Here is a 21699-nt window from a genome sequence, read left to right as displayed (position 1 = left end):
AAGCGTTCGTTTTGGCATCAGCTCTCGGTCGGTCAGCCGTCGGTAAACAACAAACAAAAAATATTTAGGAATAAATTTTGGAAAGATCCAATGATAGTTTTGTATCGAATGTAATATTAATGTAAGATTTTAATGTCTTTCTGCATAACATTTAACGTGGCTCACCTTGCACTTCGTTCAAGTTCAAATTTATTTCTTTTTCATTTTCATTATTTAAGTTCTGCTAAAAAGATCGTAAGCAATTTCAGTTTAATGTCAAATTCACCACCAACTAAATATAATAGGACATTTTCGAAAGTCACTCTTGGTAAACTTTTCGATTTGTTGGCAACGTGCGGGGTCGCAAAGTGTTTGTTTCGTGAAGTTTTTCGCTGTGGTTCGGATATTTTAAGGCTTGCAAAGCAATGAATCGACTGGAGGAAAAGGAACCGGTCCAGGCGATCCTGATTGGCGACGGGTTCAACGATTGCTTCATCCCGTTTACCGCTCGGAAACCGCTGGTAAGTTTGCATCCTAGTTTCTATCTCTATCGCCGGTGGCAGGATTTTGTTGACAGTCATTGCATCATATTCCGGAAGATGTTGGTTTATGGAATTCGTGAAATACCTACTATTGACTGGAATGTGGAAACTATCGTGCAATCACTATCCCAGACGGTGCCGACAAAGTGCTATCCCGGATTGCCTTCCATCTCCTATTAAAAATAGAAAATTCGTGGAAATTATCAAGAGGATTCCTGCCTCCTGAAGTTTGCTTCAAGTATTTCGGGAAGGGTCATAAACCGTGGAATTGCAATGGTCCCGACAGAAGAAAGATGTGCAGAAAATGCGGCACCGAAGGCCATAAGCAAGTGATTGCAAGCAAATCGCTCAGTGCCTAATAATATGTGTCGACAGAGCAGACAACGGACACTCAACGGGCGGACCCAAAGTCCGGGCACAAGCGGAGTATTAAAGCGGCCAAAGCGGAAGTAACACAGTTAAATTTAAACCACTGTGATGCAGCCCAGCAGCTCCTTTGGCAGTCAGTCTCGGAAATCAAGACTGACGTGGTGTTACTATCGAACCCATACCGCAAACCAGCCAACAACGGGAACTGGGTGGCGGATTGGTCTCAACAGCTAGCTAGGGACGACATAACGATACCCAATCCAAGAAGTAGTCTCTATCTCAAATGACAGTTTTTCGTTGTTACTATTGCAATTGGTACCGTAAGGACGCCATTCACCGCTCATTTAACAGCCTTTCAACACATCAAATTCTGTCAAAAATCTGTTTTTCGATATTTATTGCAACTTTTTGCGCTAGACGCAAGATACATTTGTTTTTGTAGGAAAGAAGTTGAAATCTGAACAACGTATAATGGTACCGAATATCATGTATGCCAATGATACATGTGCCATTCACCGCTCATCCTAAGTATGAGGCGCTATATACACAACGAGTTGGAATTAATTTACTTTCATTAGCTGGTTGTTATCTTTGTACTATAGTACAACAACATAGTAAAGCGTGGCATCTAAGAAGCATTTTACGATCTGCCATAGTAAAATCATTGTTCAACTCATGTTTACCGCCTTAAACAGCCTAAAATTATGTTTTTTAAATAGTATATGAAATTAAATGAAATGAATTTCATTCTGATACAATCTATTCTGGTATACTAATACATTTTGATGACTTTTATTGCGAAAATTTGTTCAGATTTTTTTAAATAATTCAATGAGCGGTGAATGGAGCATGAGCGGTGAATGGCGTCCTTACGGTACGCGCCCCCAAGGTAGGCAGTTGGTAACTTTAATGCATGGGCAATGGAGTGGGGTAGCCGCTGCACCAACCAAAGCAGTGTTGATCAGACTCATTTCCCCGAAATTCGAATTGTGAAGCCATAAACTGTTATAACTGTGCGTTGTATTCTTGAGATGGAGGGGGAGGTGGTTGGGCTTGAGTGTTGCACATGGGATCCGACAGTTTTGATCTCGGTGGCCGCAATTCAAGTTTCAGTGAAATGATTCGCACTCACTCACTCACTCATTTCATTTCACCGAAACTTGAATTGTGGCTCTCTGGGATCAAAATTGATCGATTTTGTGTGCAGTACTCAAGCTTAACCATCTGCTTTTCTATCTTAGGAGGATAGATCATGGTTGTAGTAGTTCGTGGCTTCGTAGTTCGGAAAATGTTATTTTCGGGGAAATGAGTCTGAACAACACTGAACCAAAGAGGCCAACTATTGTTGGAATCCCTGGCCAAATTGAATGTAGAGCTGGCAAAAGCGGGTACAGTGAGTACCTTCCGTCGAAATGGTGCAGAATCGATCATCGACGTGACGTTTTGTAGTCCTAACCTTTTAGGTACCAAGAACTGGCGAGTTGATGACGGTTAGGGGGGATGGGGGCAGTATGACCATACGGAATAGAATGGGCCACCATTATTTTGAGCCTTTTATTAGATCTATATAGTTTATTTTTACACTGGCTTGTCATAAATGTGTTCGATTTGTAACCCTACAAAAATCGTACCAGTATGTATTGATTTTATTAAGATATTCATGAAAACAAAATGGCTTCAAAAGTCTCAAAATGTTATTAGATTCGCACTTTCTGAATAAGGTTTTTAAAGCCTATAATGAATTTTATTGATCTGTTGATTTTACAAATGCTTCTACAACTATCATACTACGTTGCCATGAATAATTGTGATACGAATTATTTGATTTAATCGTACAAAATAGCATTTTTACCGAGAATGATTTTTAGGGGTTGAATGGGCATACCTGACTGGGGCAATATGAGCATGTATCTTCATTGACCATAACCTACAATCGTCGCTGTCAAAATATAAGTAAACATTGCCGGTCGCTCACACGAATAACATGGTGCGTAATTTTTTACGTAAATCCAACCGGAAACAGTGGCCACAAAGCAGCTTGACTGCAGCCATCGAAGCGGTAAATAGTGGTACGTCTGTGCGGCGCGCTTCCTTACTACATCGTATCCCCCGCGAAACTTTAAAACGTTATTTGCGTCGCGAGAATCCGTTGGAGCTTCAGCACCTTGGAACTTTTTCGAATGTTTTTTCGGTGCAGCAAGAAGATGAGCTTGTGAACTACATTCTGGATATGGAGCAAAGATTCTACGGAATTACTGTGCGAGAAATTCGCCAACTGGCATTCGATCTGGCGGAAAAGAATGGTATCCGTCACCGATTCAATAGAGAGAAGCAGATGGCTGGCATCGATTGGTTGGCTGGTTTTCGCAAGCGCCACCCACAAGTTTCACTTCGAACACCTGAAGCGACCTCCGCTGCCCGTGCTCAAGGGTTTAATCGCGTTGCTGTTGGGAGATTTTACGATCTGCTGGACGAAATCGTACAAACGAAAAACATCCGGTCAAACAGGATTTATAACGTTGACGAGACATCGGTTTTTCCGGTAGGGTTTATGTGTGTTACCAGAGGAGTAATTTAACTAAATTCAATACTATCTCAAACAGGTTCAGAGTAAGAAGTCCAAGATTCTTGCGAAGTGTGGAAAAAAGCAGGTGGGCTGCATCACTTCGGCTGAACGTGGAGTACTTAGTACGGCATGCATGTACATGTCAGCCACAAGCCATTTCATACCGCCACTCATTATTTTCCCGAGAGTTAGGATGACCCAGCAGCTGAAGCAAGGTGCTCCACCCGGAACATTGTTTTCGTGTAATCCCAGCGGTTGGATGACAGCAAAGGATTTCAACCGATGGTTCGAGCATTTCATTCAACAAGTGCACCCAACAGAAACGAATCCAGTGCTGCTTATCCTTGATGGCCACTCCAGTGATACAAGGAATCTGGAATTCGTCGACAGAGCAAGAGAATGTCACGTCATTGTACTGAGCCTTCCACCGCATTGTTCCCACAAGTTGCAGCCACTGGATGTGAGTTTCATGGGACCATTCAAAACTCACTTCTCCCAGGCCATAGTAGATTGGCTCAAGAATAAACCAGGAGAGGTTGTAACTCTCAATGAAATAAGCACTCTGTTGGGAAAAGCGTACCTTCGTGCTGCATCTGTTTCAGTAGCAGTAAACGGATTTCGTAAAACCGGAATTGCCCTTTTCAATCGGTTTGTGTTTAGCGATGCAGATTTCGCTCCTGCCGAAGTAACGGACATACCCGTCGTGCAACCGACCATCCCTAATTATCCGGATTCAGAAAACGAGGGTCCATTCTTGGGATTTGACATCGACTTGTTGGAACCACTTGCTTTTATCCCCACTAATGAATCAACATTAACGAAGGTATCCAATGAGGTTGATTCTGATCACGAAACACCTTATCCGTCATCAAATTTGCAACCGCTGTCTTTAGAATCGCTAGACAGAACGGTCACATCACATCCGACACCACCGGTAGTGCCAACTCCATCGACACACTCTAGCAGCTTCAAGATTTCACCTGCTACAGTAAGACCATTGCCAAAATCCAATCGCAGGAAGATTGCATCTACTCGAAAATCGGAAAAATCATCCATCATTACTTCAAGTCCCCACAGGAGTGCCCTCAAAGTTTTGCAAGCAAACAAGGACATCAAGAACCTCAAAAAAATGAAACGCATTTCCAAAACGCAAGCCGAAAAGGAAAGAAAACGAGTGAGCGCTAAGGAGAATTTCCCGCAGGACACTTTGTGCTCATACTGTGGCGATCAGTTCAGTGCATCTACTGCCGGAGATGGGTGGAACCAATGTCATCGTTGCCATTCGTGGGTACACAACTGTACAGATGTCATGTGTTCTTGCAATGATTGAACGAAAAAGCTAGCACCGTCGTGACTAGTTGTCCTGTTTCAGAAAACCAAGTTCTTTTTGTTTATTTCAATGATATTCTGAAGTGTAATAAATGAATTCGTTATCAAATATATCTTTCAGTAACTAAAATACATTGCAGTATTAATTTAGAACATTTCCTAAATTGGTTTTCCACTTTAAAAGAGTGCCCATACTGCCCCGTATGGTGGCCCGTTATGCCTCGTATGGTTGCTGATTGCAGCCAAAAATGATTTTTTTTTAAATACACAAATCTTTCATATAAACAAACATTAACCATTTTTTTTTTTCATTCATATTGTTTAACATACATCCCGTAACGAGGAGACTACTGTGACTATGCATTCAGATATTTTTTGAACGGTCCATGATACAGAATCCTTAGGTGGACCATACTGCCCCTATCTACCCTATAGTCCATTTTACAAGATGTTTTTGAAAAGCTGGATCGTTTATTTTATGAATGAAATTTTGACAGAAGGCGGTGTCGTAACGTGTGTAAGTTACAGCAATATCATCAGTGTTGTCGTTTCGTAAAATGGCCTATACTCATCGCGATCATCAATCGATTCGCTATACAGTCGCCTCTCCACATCTCGATATCGAAGGGACCATCGAGATAGGGAGAGATCGAGACAAAGAACAAATTTTTGATGAATACTAGATTGAAAAACACTCCGTTGCCAAGATAGTAATACACAAACAGACGTCATTTAGCGCTCCTAATTTGTTTTGAATCCCAAAACTTTGGTCTAGTAACCTTCGATATTGGTCATATCGACATACGGAGAGAAAATTGAGAACGGAAAATCAACAGAAACACATCGAGATATGGAGATATCGAGATAAGGAGGATACACTTCCATGCCGAGAAAAGTCCCTCCTAGAGATAACAGGCCGCCTTTGTATTGGTGGTGCAAATCAATTGCAAATCTTCGAGCAATCTGCCTTCGGTTGAAAAGAAGTGTCAGTTCAAATGGGAGTCGCCGTAGAAAATTTCTGCAAGGAATCGGTGATTCCTTTTCAGCATCAAATCGAGAGTCGAAAACGTGCATGCTTAGATAGCTTATGCCAGAGTGCCAGTTCGAGTCCATGGGGTGACGCCTATAGTAATGGCTAAGACCAAAGGTGCCATAGCGCCCCAAGAGCAGGGTTGTTATTAGTCGCCGGATTCGACAGACTATCAGTGACGGTGATGAAAAATAAAAAGTTTTCGTCACTACCTCAGCTCAGCGCAACGAACGACGCCCAACTACCAGCTACCAAGCACCTCGTCGCGACGAAAAATCTTTGCCGTTTCTCTCTGTCTGTGTTTTCGTTGAACATGTTCAGCATGAATAGAAAGGCAGACAAATAATCGGTGCCAAATGAAAGGCCGACCATAAAGGAATTAGCAAAAAAAAAATAGCGCGCTTCCGGAGTTGAACAAAAAACCTTTAGATTATCAGTAGCACGCGCCTACCGGCAAAGCTAACACAGCTGCTTGAAATGTGCTTGCCCAATTGCTAACACAAGACACCTTGTTGACTAGTAGTTCGTAGCTCAGATTCTCTTTGTCTGCAATTGTGTGCTCGGTGACGATTAGAAGCTTATGTTGGTTCAGTGCGGAGGGGTGACGGGAGGAGTGACGAAAAATATTACTCGTGGACTTTTTGCGGCTTTGTTTCGTCGTGGTCTTCTTGTCAGTCATTGAAGACAGAGAAAATGACGATCTTTTACGCACTGAATTTTTTTTTTCAATTTTTCGTCATCGGTCAGTGACGAAACCGATAATTACCAACCCTGCCCAAGAGAAATCGCACGAGTTGCTGCGATCGATAATCGATGTACTCTTCCCGCCTCATCCCACAAGCCCATGGCCCCCAGCGTCGTATGCGGCAGATGAAGGAGAAATGGCGAGAGTAACCAACGAAGACCTGGCAGAAGTCGTGAAATCATTCGCGTCAAATAAGGCACTAGAACCCGATCGTTGCCTCAAAAGCAGCAGTGAATGCGGATCCGGATATGTTCAGAACGCTGCATAGATCAAGTAATCCTTCCGGATGTATGGAAGCGACAGAAATACTACCAAAGGCGGGGAAACCACCAGGTGACCCGTCGGCGTATATACCTATCTGTCTACTAGATACGGCGGGCAAGTTGGTGGAGATGTTGATCCTTAACAGGCTAGTACCGTATACAGAAGGTGCGATGGCCTGTCCAACAACCAGTTTGGATTTAGGAAAGGTAAATCTACTCTGGACGCTATCCAGTCGGTCGTTCAGGCAGCTGAGGTGGCAATTGAGCATCAAAGGAGCGGCGTCCGTTACTGCGCGGTTGTCACTCTAGATGTGAAGAATGCGTTTAACAGCGCAATCTGGGAAGCGATAGCTTCACAGAGTAAAGTTACCAGTGCAGTTGTATAAGCTTGTAGAAAGCTATTTTGATATTGAATTCTGCTGTATGACACAACGAAGGGGCAAAAAAGTGTTCGAAATACCGCGGTAGTACCGCAAATTTCGATCCTGGACCCGATGTTATGGAATGCGTATGCAGTACGATGACGTACTGAAGCTGCCGTTTCCGACGGGTGTTGAGATTGTTGGCTTCGCCGACGACATCACCCTAGTGGTCTATGGCGAATTGACAGCAGCGCACTTTATCTCCATAGTTAAGGAATGGATGAAATCTAGGAAACTAGGACTGACCTATCACAAGACTGAGGTGATGGTGATCAACAACCGCAAGTCCGAGCAACGGGCGCTTATCTTGGTAGGTGATTGCACCATGGCGTCCAAGCGATCCCTTAGGCATATTGGACTGATGATCGATGATAAGCTCAGCTTCGCTAGCGACGTTGAATATGCCTGTAAAAAAAATGCTCATGCACAGTGCATGGGCTGGTTTCAGCGGGTCGTCAAATAGGGTCGTCGTTGGTGCGGCATCCCCACACTCCCTGATTTACCTTCTCAGGCGTTTGTTTACAGATTTCCACTTAGTAAAAACAGGATAGATTTTAAGGAAATTATTTTTTTAGACTCAAGCATTTAGGAATTCTGGTTCTTTAAGGCGGCACGGGACATCATCATAATCACCCTATCCATTTCAAGAAGCAAATCTCAAGAACCACTCCATATATCGATGCGAAAAATGTATCACTATGATTCTATATATGTAGTGCACAACCCGATACATTTTCAGCTTCATCGGTTCACTAAAACTCGAGATTTGCTTCCACAAAGTTTTGATGATGATTGTTAGAGTGAGACGAAAGATAGGGAAAATAACACGGTCTCCCGTGTCCCCTTAACCATATCAAGTACCGTTTCGTAACTACTCATTTATTTCTCTGAACTACAGTTCCTTCAGTGTTGTACCTTAACCATTAACATCTGTGTTTTATTTTAGAGTTTTTTTAATAAGGTGTCTCCAGACTCCAGGATGCCTACATTGGCTAATATAGGAAACCCATTATTCGGTAGTTAATACTCTTTCTTTTCCTGTTTCAGTCCCTCCTGCCGCTGGTCAACGTGCCGCTGTTGGACTACTCGCTGGAATCGCTGAACCGCTCGGGCGTCGAGGAGGTCATACTCTTCTGCAGCAACCATGTCGACCAGGTGAAGGCCCACGTCAAGGCACGCCAATCGGCCGGATGCAGCTGGTCCATCGGGATGTCCGTTACGATCGTCAGCTCCGAGGGCTGCCGCTGCATGGGCGATGCCCTGCGGGATCTGGACGCCAAGGGTCTGATGCGGGGCAACTTCCTCCTGATGGGAGTGGACACGGTGACCAATGCCAACCTGGCGGCCATTCTGGAGGAGCACAAGCGCACGGCCAAGGCGGACAAGGGAACGGCCATGACGGTGGTCTTCAAGGAAGGCGTTCCGCAGCAACGCACCGGGAACGAAGTCATGATCGCGATGGATAAGAATAGTAAGAGGTTGCTGTTCCATCAAAGGCTTAAGCCGTTGCATAAGGAGCGCAATTTCGTCATTCCGTTGGAGATTTTGACGCAGAACAAGGACGTGACGCTGCAGCATGGGTTGGTCGATCCGCAGATTGCCGTGTGTAGCAATACGGCACTGCCGCTGTTTTCCGATAACTTCGATTTCCTGACGCGTGATGACTTCGTGAGGGGGCTACTCATCAATGAGGAGATTCTGGCAAGCACGATTTACGTGAGCCTGCTGCCCAGCGAGGAGTATGGCTTGAAGGTCAACAACTGGCAAAGCTATCAGATTGTTAGCAAGGATGTGACTAATCGGTACGTGTATCCGCTGGTACCGGATATGGGCGTTTGTGGCAATGTGTTGCGGTATTCGTTCTGTCGGAACAACATCTATCGACATCGGAATATCAGGCTGGCAAGGGGAAGCGTTCTGAAGGCAGATGTGGTCATTGGCAAGGGGAGTGAAGTCGCTGAGAATACGGTTGTTGAGAATTCGGTTTTGGGAGGTGGATGTAAGATTGGTAAGGATTGCCGAATCAATAACTGCTACTTAATGGATGGAGTTGAGATTGGAGACGGATGCGTGCTGGATCACTGTATTGTGGGCGATCGGGTTAGGGTTGGAGCGAATAGCGAACTTAATAATGGTTGTGTGCTGGGAGAAGAGGTTGAATTGGCGAAGGGAACGAAGCTTTCCAAGGTGACTCTTCAAGCTTCCAATCCAGAAGACGAGTGGACCGAAGGGTCGAAGAAGTTCGGAGAACGCGCTTACACCGTTCCGGATGCTAACGATGAGAACGAAGATATGCCGGATTCAGATGGCGAGGATGACCAAAATACGTTCAATCATGCGATGCGACTCTGTCGATTGGAGCGCAAGCAAGCACCCTCAGTTTATAGCAGTTCTTCCGAAGAGGGAGAATCCCGTGCCATGTCTCCGGTGCAGGAAGACGCAAACATCTTCCTCACGGAAGTGTTGGAATCGCTGAAGCGTGGCTATTCGGAAAAGTCCAATCCGGACTATCTGATTCTGGAAATCAACTCGTCACGATACGCATACAACATGTCCCTATCGGAGGTCAATTTCTACGTAGTGAAGGCCATTCTTCAGCTCCTAGTACTCCAAGAGAATGCGGCGAAGAACGTGGTGGCAACTATGAATCAACTGCTGGCCTATTTCGGTTCGGTGTTCAAGAACTACATTCGTGGCCACGATGCCATGATGGACTGCTTGAAAGCGCTGGAGGAAACGAGCGAGCAGGAGGATTTGATTGGAGGTAAAATCGCTCAGCTGGTGCACTATCTGTACGAGAAAGACTACGTCACGGAAGAGGTGATTCTGAAATGGTACAACGAATTGGACGACGAAGACGGTGCGACAGTCAAGAAGAGCCTGGCCAAGCTGGTGGATTGGTTGATGCAGTCCAGTGAAGAAGAAGAAGATGATGACGATGATGATGATTAAATGTAGGGTACTAATAAACAATTTATGGCGTTAATATGTTTAGTTCTTTTTTTGTGAAAATCCTCGTAAGACGCGAAAATGACAAATCAAGCGTATGCTAGAATTAGGGCGTAAGTCGCATGTTCGATTTCTCTTCATCGATCCTCTCTTCTGTAAATAAAGGTGACAAGATGCAAGTTTCTCAGCATTTTTTCACCTCAGGACGCAAGATTGCATCACTGCCAATCGGTTTGAAGTAAAAAAATTCCAACGAACCCGCATCATGTCACCTTTACTCACAGAAGAGAGGATATATGAAGATAAATCGATCAGGCGACTTACGCCCTTATTCTAGCATATGCTTGAAATACAAAGGGTACCAATCAATAACATAAATTCAAATTATATTTTAAAATATCCCTGGCCACGATCACACACTCAAAATAATCCAAACGTCATTGTTACGTGAAAACATACGTGGTTTTTTTCCATCCCACTTTTCACGTAGCTTTTACGGGAATCATAGATGACGAAGAATGAACCAATGAACTAATGAATGCGTATCATTCTATCGGAGAACCGCGTAATAGCTAAGTGATTTGTTCGTATATTTTACTAAGTAGTAGCATGGAGCCTACGGTATGTTTCCAGTAAATTTGACTAAACTTTTGTATATATGCTATTCGGCTTCCTTTGCATTGTTATTCTTAAATCGAACTATTTTTCACTAAAAACACTTGTTAGAAATAAAACATAACATTTATTGAACCATCGTTTTCGCACATATCAAGTTGTACACATTGGGCGTAGCAATGCCGAAACATCTGATATTAAGGTTTGTCTTGTACTAGATTGCCTGGTTTTGGTGTGGGTTTTCGGCTCGTTATCCTCGAATCATTCTTCAAACAGTTCCAGGTTACTTTCCTGTTTCAGGAAGAGAACATCGTAGAGTTATAATAAGAAGCATAACCAAATAAAAATAGATTACTCACGATTGAACTTCGCCAACGGGATAGCCACCAGCTCTTCCAGAACTATGTACCAATGTGATCTGCATTGCTAAAAATAATGCAGCCCGAAAAATGACCCAATGATCTGTCGAAAAGTAGAATTCAGATCAATGTAAGTCTCACTGCAACGTTAAAGAAGTTACCTTAGAATTTGATCAAATTGATGGCAAGTCTCCCAAATCTTTACGTTGATTTTCAACTGACGCCATCTTTACGATTCATCACAAAACAAAATGAATCGAGGAAAAAATGAACACGATCGGAATGAACTTAATCATGTACTTAAATTCCACGTAGAACCGATGGGTTCATCGCAGTGAAAATCACCAGAGGACCGGTAACTGTTACGTTAGTCAGGTGAAGTCAGAGAATAGTTCATTTTTGTGGATCTACGTGATTTTTCACGTAGTAATGACGTATGGATTTTTTTGAGTGCAGGGTTTGACGGTGCCAAAGTAGAAGGTGCACAATGATAATACCCGTCTGTGAAACATATCACCTTCCCAATACTTTGGCACACCTCTAACGGTTCATGATTTATCATGAAATGGCTGCATTCAGGCGGAGGATCTGTTAATATGTTTCGGCATATTATCAGGTCCTCTGAACGGAGGGACCGCCAGGGCTTATTAGTTACTTATAAACCAGTGCTGGTTGTTGATGGTTCAGTTCGTTTACCACGAACTGTAGCATCCTTTGTACTAATCAGTAATGGTTGTTAAGTTTCGAAGCTAACATGTGATCAATCGTTTCATAATGCAACATAAGAATGGGTGTTTGGTGGAACTGCGCGTAACACTTGTTGTTATTAAATTTAGTGATTGTGTTGGTGCTAATGGTGTGTTTATAATAAAATCTATGGTGATGAAAATTTTAAAAAGGAAATTGGAAGTGATTCTGAGTTTTGTTAGAAATATAATAATGATGATGTATAATGATGTGAACTCAACTAATTTAATAAAGGCCATAATACATTTTGCAATCATTTCTCTGAATATAAACATTATTGCCTAGTTCTTCAAACATGCATGATAAAAGTGTTAATAATGACAGCGAGTGCAGAAAAATGGTTCGAAGTGATTTTGTTTTACTGTAACTTTGTTGATAGTGCTAAATTGTAATTTGAATAGTAATGACTCTACAGCAACAAAAATAATGAAACATTTAAATTGAATATCTTTTAATTACTTAGTAATGCTAACAAATGGTAAATGCTAATAACAATGAATTTATATGAAAATGGTGTGATGTGAAAAGTGATATTATGGAAAGTATATCTGAAGTGTATTTCGAAAGTTGATGAGTGATAATCGGCGAAATACGTGATAGTGTCGAAAATAAAAGTGACGATAGTGAGTGATGAAATGAAATGGGAAATGAGGACATTTTAATAAAACAATTTCGTTCGTCTCTTTAACCACTCTAGTAGCATTTCAGGCCTTATCATAGTTTGATAGTAGTCTAAAGTATTAGACTGCAAAACTACGGTAAGGGCTGATTGCTGCTAGGGTACACAGTGACCATTTGAGCAACATTGCTTAGGAACGTCTGTGTGATGAACGCAATAGAGGCTTATAAAAGCAAATGTTGGGAAGGAGCTTAGGGCAGATTAATAGTGCCAGTACTACCCCTATCGCTACCGACAAATATATATATATATATATATATATATATATATATTACATATATATATATATATATATATATATATATATATAAAATAATCTTTGAAATTACGCATGTTCCCGCCGATACGATCCGGTAGGGAATAATTAATACGAAGAAAGATACGTTCGAACTCACGGTTTATTTCAGACTGATATGTAACAGGTTTTGGCCTCCTATTTATAATCCACTCTTCCCTATCTTATTGCATGTAATATCCTAGTCGCCTATTGTTGTATACAATAACGTATTGTAGCCTAACTGTTATACACTGCCCACACTATTATGGGTCACCTTGTCACGATTATTAGTCACTCTGTTCCACACGCATTTCAAATGAAAATGACCCATAATAGTGGGTGACCCATGATAGTGTGACCACTTGAGCTTGAGCTTGATCGGCCGCCTGTGGTTGCTACTCCAGTATTGCCAGATCAGCTGCACTTACACAAGGAACCAACCGAATGACTGTTTGGGACTAACAGACACCCTCAGTGTATAAGTGCTGGTGATCTTCTATTTTTAGGCAACAATGGCGCCTGCCACGTCAGAATGCAGACCAATGAGGGGAAAGGGTGAGGAATTGATGATGCATTGAACTGGCTCCCACGTAGACCGTATATACCACTGCATCTACGCCAATTCATGCGGGAGTGTATGGATTGGGGGAAAGGCATAGCAGAGAGGCTTGCTCTTTGGTTAGCAGACTGCCTAAGTATCAAGCGTAAGGAAAGGCATGCTATAATGATGAGATAGAGTGAAGCGTTGAGAAACGGTTTCTTGACCGTTTCTGGTTCTAGCGTTTTTGCTATGGACGAGTAGAATGTGACTATGAAAGATTGAGAGTGGAAGATAGAAGCAAGTGTAAGACACAAGTACAAAGTACGAGGAAAGGGACGGGCCAGGGATTGAACCCATGACCTTCTGCATATGAAGCAGAAGCGGTAGCCATTAGACCACCAACCTCGTCCCCCATGATAGTGTGACCACTGTACAAAAACTGGACAAACATTTGAAAAGGGCTTAGTATACTGCAGAATCTTCTGGAACTGTCAAGAATGAAAGCTATAAAAGGTAAACAATAGGCCTCCAATCGCGAAACGCAACATCTGTTAGCCATCTATACATTGGTAGCGCAACTTGTCATTGGATGAGAGATTTGATTATTTACGCATTCATCACATGCCTCTGTGTCGGAGACGGACCTGGTGTAGTGGTTAGAACACAAACCTCTCACGGCGAGGACCTGGAATCGAATCCCATCCCCTAGATAGTCACTAATGACATAAAAGTTAAATAGTGACGACTTCCTTCGGAAGGGAAGTAAAGCCGTTGGTCCCGAGATGAACTTGCCCAGGGCTAAAAATCTCGTTAATAAAGATAGAAAAAAAACATGCCTCTGTGGGGGAAAATGTTTTAATTTCTTGATAAAAGACAGTCAACAGTCAAACGGTTATGTGGAAAAGGTAGAAATATCCGTGCTATATGTTCCACATTCGTTTGTTTTTTATATTATTCCACTACTTTTATAAAAAATTATATCCGGCTGGTAGGAGCACTAGTGTGAGGTTGGAAAACCAGAATATGTGAGGTTAGTTTCATTGGAACTTTCGCCTGAGCGATTTTTGCACTTGAATAAAACACGTTTCGAAACATTCTCCGCTGCCTCTTAAAATACCATTGGGTAAAATAATGAATTCTCTACCATTGAATTTCATTCAATTTCATACATTATTTCACTTAAGCGGTGAAAATAAATATTTTGTTCTGAATGTTTTGAAACCATGAATGAGTTTGACATTGCTCAAGTCAACCATCATCATGACGACAGCAGCACACCCCACCGGACGAATTGTCGTTTTGGGAGCGAATAACATTGAATCTCGATCTAGAACGATCAAATGATAAGTAGTTTTACTTTGCTTATTAATTATATACTTATCTAATGTTTGGTGTATTTCAGGTATGATAAGTATGTTGAACAGGTTTGATGATCAAACTAATAGTTTCTCAGGCCGAGCCGTGTTCTGGATGACGGAACCTATTCAAGGTCCGAAACAAAGACACAAGAGGTCCTAAAGGGCACAGACAAGCTACAAACTATTTCCTTTGAAGAGTGCAGGAATATTTTATTACCTGAGCTTAATTATCACCCAAGCATCCACTTAGCTCCTGCTAAGGGCCAAGGGGGGGGGGGTCGTACACGTTTTAACTACACTGCACTGAACACTTATCCACAGCACACGGACGCCTGATATAAAAAGAGGCCGAAATTGGACAATGGCCGTCCTTTTAAAGATTTCCCACATCCATCATATTTTATCGGATTACATGCCAACTCGCTGATCTCGCTTCATAGGTATTGTGCTTTGCTTTGATAAATGGATTATTGGGAAAGTTGTGTATCGCACTTCGAAGGTCACCAAGCAGTGGTTCCAATATGTTTCTAAGCAAATGGAAAGTTCTTCAAATGTACATTTACGCGACAAATTACACTGGTTTTTCTATCCAAATGCAGATTTGCACTTGACTGCATCATTGTCACAATTAATTATAATCGAACAAGCCTATTTCAAATGGCTGACATACTTTTACAAATGTTTTACAAGCAAGTTTTCGTGAAACAAATGAAACAAACAAACTAGCAACCCTGCTGAGAGCACATGCTTTTGATAAAACGTAAACAATTTTCGTTGGCGCGAAACCGATTCACTGCCTTTTCTTGCCCGCCAACGGCGAAAACAAAGGGTTTGACGTTTCCGCACTTATGAACCTGCCCGCACTTCTGAAGTGCGGGGTCCAATAAGGTGGGAACTGCGCAATATATGTATCATCGTTCCGCCATGATAATAGTTGGTACACTGAAATGAATTTTATTGTAGAAACTACTGAATCCATGGTAAAATTAAGAACTGCACCAACGATTTTCAACCGACTACATTAATCTGTTAACTCTACCAAAACATAGTCAACATCACTACACAAAAAAATTTCTTCTGTTGATTTAACCAGAGTTGTAGTATTTTTGACTAGAAACATTCTTGATTTGAGAAGTTTAGCATCATACTTTCGACCACACTGTGTTGTACGGTGGGTGTTACGGATTGAAATACAATGCTTTGTAGTGCATGCTACTATGGACATAGTCAAATTTACTGCACTGCTCAGTGATTTTCACCAGATTATCGTAAACTTAACAGATTTTTGTAGTCGGTTGAAAATCGTTGGTACAGTTCTTAATTCTACCATGGATTCGGTAGATTATACAACAAAATTTGTTTGCGTGTAGCGGACGAAGACATTTACAGCGGCACAAACCCTAACGCTTCTGTGGTATCTTCTTCTGTTTTTACAAGAGAAACGTGAAGGTTCCAAAACATACAAATAAATATAAAAAACACAAAAATCCACAATTTGTAACCAAACGGGAACAAGTAAGCAGACTCGTTACCCAAATTTGCCCCGAAGAAATCTCCTATTTCAACAAATGAAGCTACACGAACATAACCAAAAGATTCCACCGAACAACCCAACTCCAAGAACACGACCTAATGCTATTTATCATCACTGACAGAGACATCTCACCCACTCAAGCCCATTCTGTTTTAGGAGACGGATTATTCAACAGACAACGGAAGTAACCAGGACCAACGAAACGTGGGCTTTCTTAATCACTACTAACACAACATTTCCATTAACATAAGGACTTTCTGTAGGACGTATATTTGAACAATAATTTGATAACCTAGGTTCCCATCTCGGTCACGCCGACGGCCTTTCCTCTACAATCGCCTTCAAACTTCTGGCCCTAACTTGCGTTCAGTCTCAATCGATTCTGGTGTAGCTCGAGATGGCTCCGGCAAGTCCAAACCTGGAATGTCTAAAGAGTCATCGGGGTCCGTTTTCTCGAGATTTGGTAGATTTTCTATTGGGTGAATAAAGAAATGTAGAGATTCCACTCGCTCGGAATTCATCGGCGTTGGTTGAATGAGAGCTACTTCTTCGAAATTCGTACCATTCTGGATCATTGGTTTAATGTTGTACGCCCTCCAAAAATTGATTCCTAGTATAAGCTCCCTGGAAATCTCCGGCACCATTACAAGAGCGACCACTCTGGTCACAACTCTGAATTGAATGGGAACGTTCACATAACCACTGCAAGAATATTGCGTCTTATCTGCCGTGCACATTTTGATTGGCGACGGTAACAATTTTAGCCCATGACGATCAATTAGATCACTGGAATTGGCAACGCTGATACCGGCCCCCGAATCGAGTAGGGCATCAATTTCTACTCCAAATATGGCCACTTTCACCTGAGGACATTGATGAGTTTGGATTTTCATTTCAAGAAGGGCATCAATATACAGTTTCAATTGGATGGGAACAGAGGTTTCCCCAGTAATGCTAAGGTCCCCAACTACGCACTCCGCATTCAGTTTCCCAAATTTTGTAAACCCGCCACCCCACGGGCTGAATCACGTTTCGGATGATTTTCACATGTGGCCCACAAACGTAGCAGAAGGTTGTCTTAGCCTTCCTGCACTCTCTCCAGAAGTTCCGTTCTTGCGGCAGTTCCAGCAGAGCGGTACTCTTGCTGTTTCATTTGTCCGCTCTCTTGTTCGATCTTGATGTTTTGGGACACCTTGACCTCGTTGATACTGTCACTACCAGAATATTATTGTTGAAGATAATGCCACCTATCATAACACGAATTTTTGATGTGACTCTAGATTGTTGTCTTCAAGTTAATCATTGCATTATTAATAATAATTATATGGACTAATTCTTATATGGAGGATTTCTCTTCTTTAGTATTAACTCAATTATGTAAGAGAAATATAACAAAAAATGTCATATACTTACCAAAATAAACATCTCTAGAAACAAATATGGCTCACACGCAAGTCATTTTATGCCAAACGTCCATTATGCCTAACGCGCATTAAGCCAAACATACTTATGCCTAATGGGGTATACTCCAAGTGGAGGACGATCTGCAGATTCTTCGTAAAATTCATAACTGATGAAGGGCTGCCATAGACCAAGTCGAATTAAGATGTCTACTACACACTTAGATTAAATTACTGGGGTCGGTAAAATTTTACTGGGTTTTGGAACTACCGAAAAAGTCAGTAAAATGAAAACTGTCGCCACGCGTAATTGAAAAGCAAATTTCACCATGTTTTATTTTTTATCGATATATGGTATAAAAAGAAAGCTCTCTGCAAAATTTAAGTAAAAAATCTCTGTTTTTCGATTTCTGACATTTATTTTTAGTTTACTGACTTTTTCGGTAGTTCCAAAACCCAGTTATTTTTACCGAACAGATTGAGTGTGTACGTATGGGGCTCTGCACAAAAATCATGCCGTCTCTTTCACTCTTCCATAAAAATAGTAAACAACAAGGCCAGTAAACGTCAAAATCCCATACAAAATCAAAACAGTGCAGAGCCCCATGGCAGGAGGCACTCTGACCGATGAAATAAGGTTAAGGTGAACATGCATCGAAGCGGAACTTCGAATTTTAAGGCTGTGAACCGTTTCACCGATTCGTTTAACTTTTAGTTAAAATTTGACAGCTCGATAGTTATTTCCCCTCCGATTAGAAATAACCCTGCTCTGGAGCATGGTTAAACTTGACAGCTCGGAAGTTATTTTCTGCTCCCGTGAATTTGCGAATAACTAGCCACCTGTCAACTTTGTTCTGAAATAACTACTCGACTGTCAAAGCTCAAATGGGTCGACCGCGAAGTTCAATTTAACCATTTGAGGGGAAAATAACTATCGAACTGTCAAATTTTAACTAATAGTTAAACGAATTGGTGAAACGGTTCACAGCCTAAAGAGCACAAACTCTAGATTACTTTTTCAAATCGACGTAAGTAACTTTCATACGGTTTTGAGAAAATTAATTAAGAAGAATCACAACCTTTCTTCTAAAACTGTTTTAAAATGAATCTCCTTTTTAACATTTTTTTACCGTGTACATCGCTTAAGTTTTGCATGCAATCAGCTCGCGTTAAAACTCAAGGTAGTTCCTATCATTTCCCACAAAAATTGCATGACAAAATGATAAGCCGTTTCAATCAGTTACTTACGACGTTTTTGTACCAGTGTAAAATCGACTCAAGTAGTGTTTTGTTTTGAATCTTGGTTAAGTCACTTTGTCTCCCATACAACGGAGCGGCGAAAGTAGCGGTTAGGTTGCAAAAGTGGAGAATCTTACTTTCGTCGTTTTGTAAATTCGGAAATCAAACGTTCTAGAAGTGAAAAATTGAGTTGGTTTAGAGCGAAGCATGTAGAATTTCGTCTGCGAAACACGTAGGATTGATAAAGTAAGTTTGTTGACTTTTCTGACTTGAGTCTGTTTAAATAAGTCTTCGAGAACTATTGAAAATTCGAGGTTTGGCTTTGATGCATCATCATAACAACAACAATGTACTATAGGCTACTCTGGATGTGGGATGGCATTCCAGTTCAAGCGTCGGATACGCGCGCGTGTGTTTCCAAGCGAAGGCAAATTTTCGAGCGTTTTTTCCAAATAAAGTTCCGGAAAAGCTATCACAACTTGAAATTTGAAGAGAATAACATTTTTTGAAGTTAAGTGAATAAGTGCGAGAGAAAAAAAACTAAATAAAGTAGTGAAAAAAGCATATTTTGATCGAGCCGAAAAGGCGAAAGGGACGCCATTGTGCTAGTGAGGTTACATAAAGAAAAAAAGAAAATGGCGACATCTAAGAGAGAAGAAGAATAAGAGAAGAATGGCTTTCGCAAACAGTAATGGGCCTCCCGAAGGGGGCACACATCGAGCACAACATAACCTCAACATGGACACAACTCTAAACACACCGAAACCGAAAATTAACTACCAGTACGAGCGAACGGATCAAGGCCCATATCGAGTGATGGTTGAACTCATCGATACCCAAAATGGAACCCTCAGAATCAACAAGCTCACGCTAGCAAATGTTCTGCGTAAGATGATTATCTACAAGGCTCATATCTTGGATATGAAAAATATTGGTCGCAACAAGGTAATGGTGTACCTTAACAACTACCAGTTGGCAAACCGCCTTACCAGTGATGAAGACATGAAAGCGAAGAATTATCGTGCTTACATCCCACGTCACCTGATTTCGGTTACCGGGGTGATTGCAGGAGTCCCTTTGGACATAACCGAGGAAGAGGTCATGGAAGACATAATCTGCGAATACCCGATCATGCAGGTATACAGAATGAACCGTTTCGTTAACAATCAAAAAGAACCTACGCAAAGGATGAGTATCACCTTCAGAGCGGCGAAATTACCGGAAACCATCAAAATCTTCCACTGCTCTCTCAGAGTGAGGGCTTTCTTCAAGAAAGCGGTTCTATGTTTGAAGTGCCTACGCTACAATCACAAGCAAGAAAATTGCAAGGGAACGCGCAGATGTCAACAATGCTCCAGGATGCACGAAAACGACGAAGAGTACCAAAACTGCCAAAAACCACAGCGATGTCTACACTGCAGAAAGGATCACAGAACATCAGATCAAGCGTGTCCAGAACGAGCCCGTCAAAATAACATTCAAGCCATTTTGGCTCGCACCAGCTTGACAGCGGTTGAAGCAGTCGAACAATTCCCGATTCATACGCAGAACTACTATGAAGCCTTAGTAGAGAGTGTTCAGGAACCGACGCCAGCAGAATCCTTTGCCGGTGTTACATCACAGCTGTTCAGACCACGAAACAATGTGCAACGACGAAAACGAGAAGGAATCAGCCCATGCTCAAGAAATATTGGAGAACAGGTGACTGTATACAACGAGAAAAAAGCGAAGATATCACGAGATGGCCAGCATAACGGAGTTGCACTGTTCAATAAATACAAAACAACGGAAGCAGAGAAATGGAAAACACAATTACGTCAAGCACAAGCGAAAGCCCAAGAAGGAATCAACATTCAGCCCACCCCCTCGTCGAGTAATAGTACCCCGGCGACGACTGGAGCTCCAGAAATAGAAAATGAAGACTTCTCGATGTTCGTCTCGAACATGATAAATAAAGGTAGGATCAATGCTAATAGTTTGGAATTAAATAGAAATCAAAACTAGATAAATAAAGAAAACATTAAACTTATCAATGTAAACAAATATGAAAATTTTGCAGTCAAATGTACAAAGTTTCAGGAAAAATAAAGAAGAAATCTCTAGATTACTAAGTCGGGATAATTATGATGTAGCAATTTTGTCGGAAACGTGGTCAAAAATTGAGGAAGAATCATCCAGAGCGTACAACTTAAGCGGATACCATAAAGTCCTAAATAGCCGTGTGGACGGATATGGAGGTATAGGTATCTACATACGAAATCATTTGAATTTCCAACAAATCCAGATCAGAAGTCAAGCGGATCTCATCCAGGTAGCAGCAGTCAAAATATTGCGGACGAACACAGTTGTAGCCGGAATCTACGTGGCTCCGTCTATCACAACTAACCAGTTCGAAGCAGAGTTACATGCAATTGTGATGCAGTTGAACAGGTACCCCAAAGTAATTTTTGGAGGAGATGTAAATTGCCACCATTTTGCATGGGGCGATGAGAAATGTGATCCAAAGGGAACATTGCTGATGGACATAATCAACGGATCCAATCTGGTTCTACTGAATACTGGAGAAAAAACGTTTATTCCTTTGGAACTAGGTAGGAGGTCTACTGCTATCGATATATCCTGCTGCTCAACGACAATGTTTGGAGAACTCGAATGGAAGGTGAAACCAGAAACGATTGGAGGCAGCGAACATCAACTGATTGAAATATCTGGAAAGGAGAAAGTCGAGTACACGAGGTACTTCGTCAACCACAAAA

The 21699-nt window shown here is 41.7% G+C and overlaps 2 protein-coding genes and 1 long non-coding RNA gene across 3 annotated transcripts; 2 read left to right on the top strand and 1 right to left on the bottom strand.

The window, feature by feature from the left end:
- Positions 1 to 299: 299 nt before the first annotated feature.
- LOC5566769 (translation initiation factor eIF-2B subunit epsilon) lies at positions 300 to 10231 on the top strand. Its single transcript, XM_021845408.1, has 2 exons — positions 300 to 500; positions 8293 to 10231. The coding sequence occupies exons 1-2, from the start codon at positions 405 to 407 to the stop codon at positions 10195 to 10197; spliced, it is 2001 nt and encodes a 666-aa protein (XP_021701100.1). The 5' UTR covers positions 300 to 404; the 3' UTR covers positions 10198 to 10231.
- On the top strand, positions 2366 to 4917 carry LOC110676674. Its single transcript, XM_021845500.1, has 2 exons — positions 2366 to 3432; positions 3494 to 4917. The coding sequence occupies exons 1-2, from the start codon at positions 2875 to 2877 to the stop codon at positions 4784 to 4786; spliced, it is 1851 nt and encodes a 616-aa protein (XP_021701192.1). The 5' UTR covers positions 2366 to 2874; the 3' UTR covers positions 4787 to 4917.
- A 685-nt stretch (positions 10232 to 10916) lies between the features above and the next one.
- LOC110676694 lies at positions 10917 to 11619 on the bottom strand. Its single transcript, XR_002500634.1, has 2 exons — positions 11169 to 11619; positions 10917 to 11100 (listed from the first exon to the last, which is right to left on the bottom strand). It is a non-coding gene; the product is annotated as an uncharacterized LOC110676694 (long non-coding RNA).
- Between the last annotated feature and the right edge of the window lie 10080 nt (positions 11620 to 21699).

The sequence above is a fragment of the Aedes aegypti genome, chromosome 1 (genome assembly GCF_002204515.2).
Source record: "Aedes aegypti strain LVP_AGWG chromosome 1, AaegL5.0 Primary Assembly, whole genome shotgun sequence".
Taxonomy (NCBI): domain Eukaryota; kingdom Metazoa; phylum Arthropoda; class Insecta; order Diptera; family Culicidae; genus Aedes; species Aedes aegypti.
Note: the sequence above shows the minus strand (reverse complement) of the source record. Positions and strands in the feature narration are given on the sequence as shown.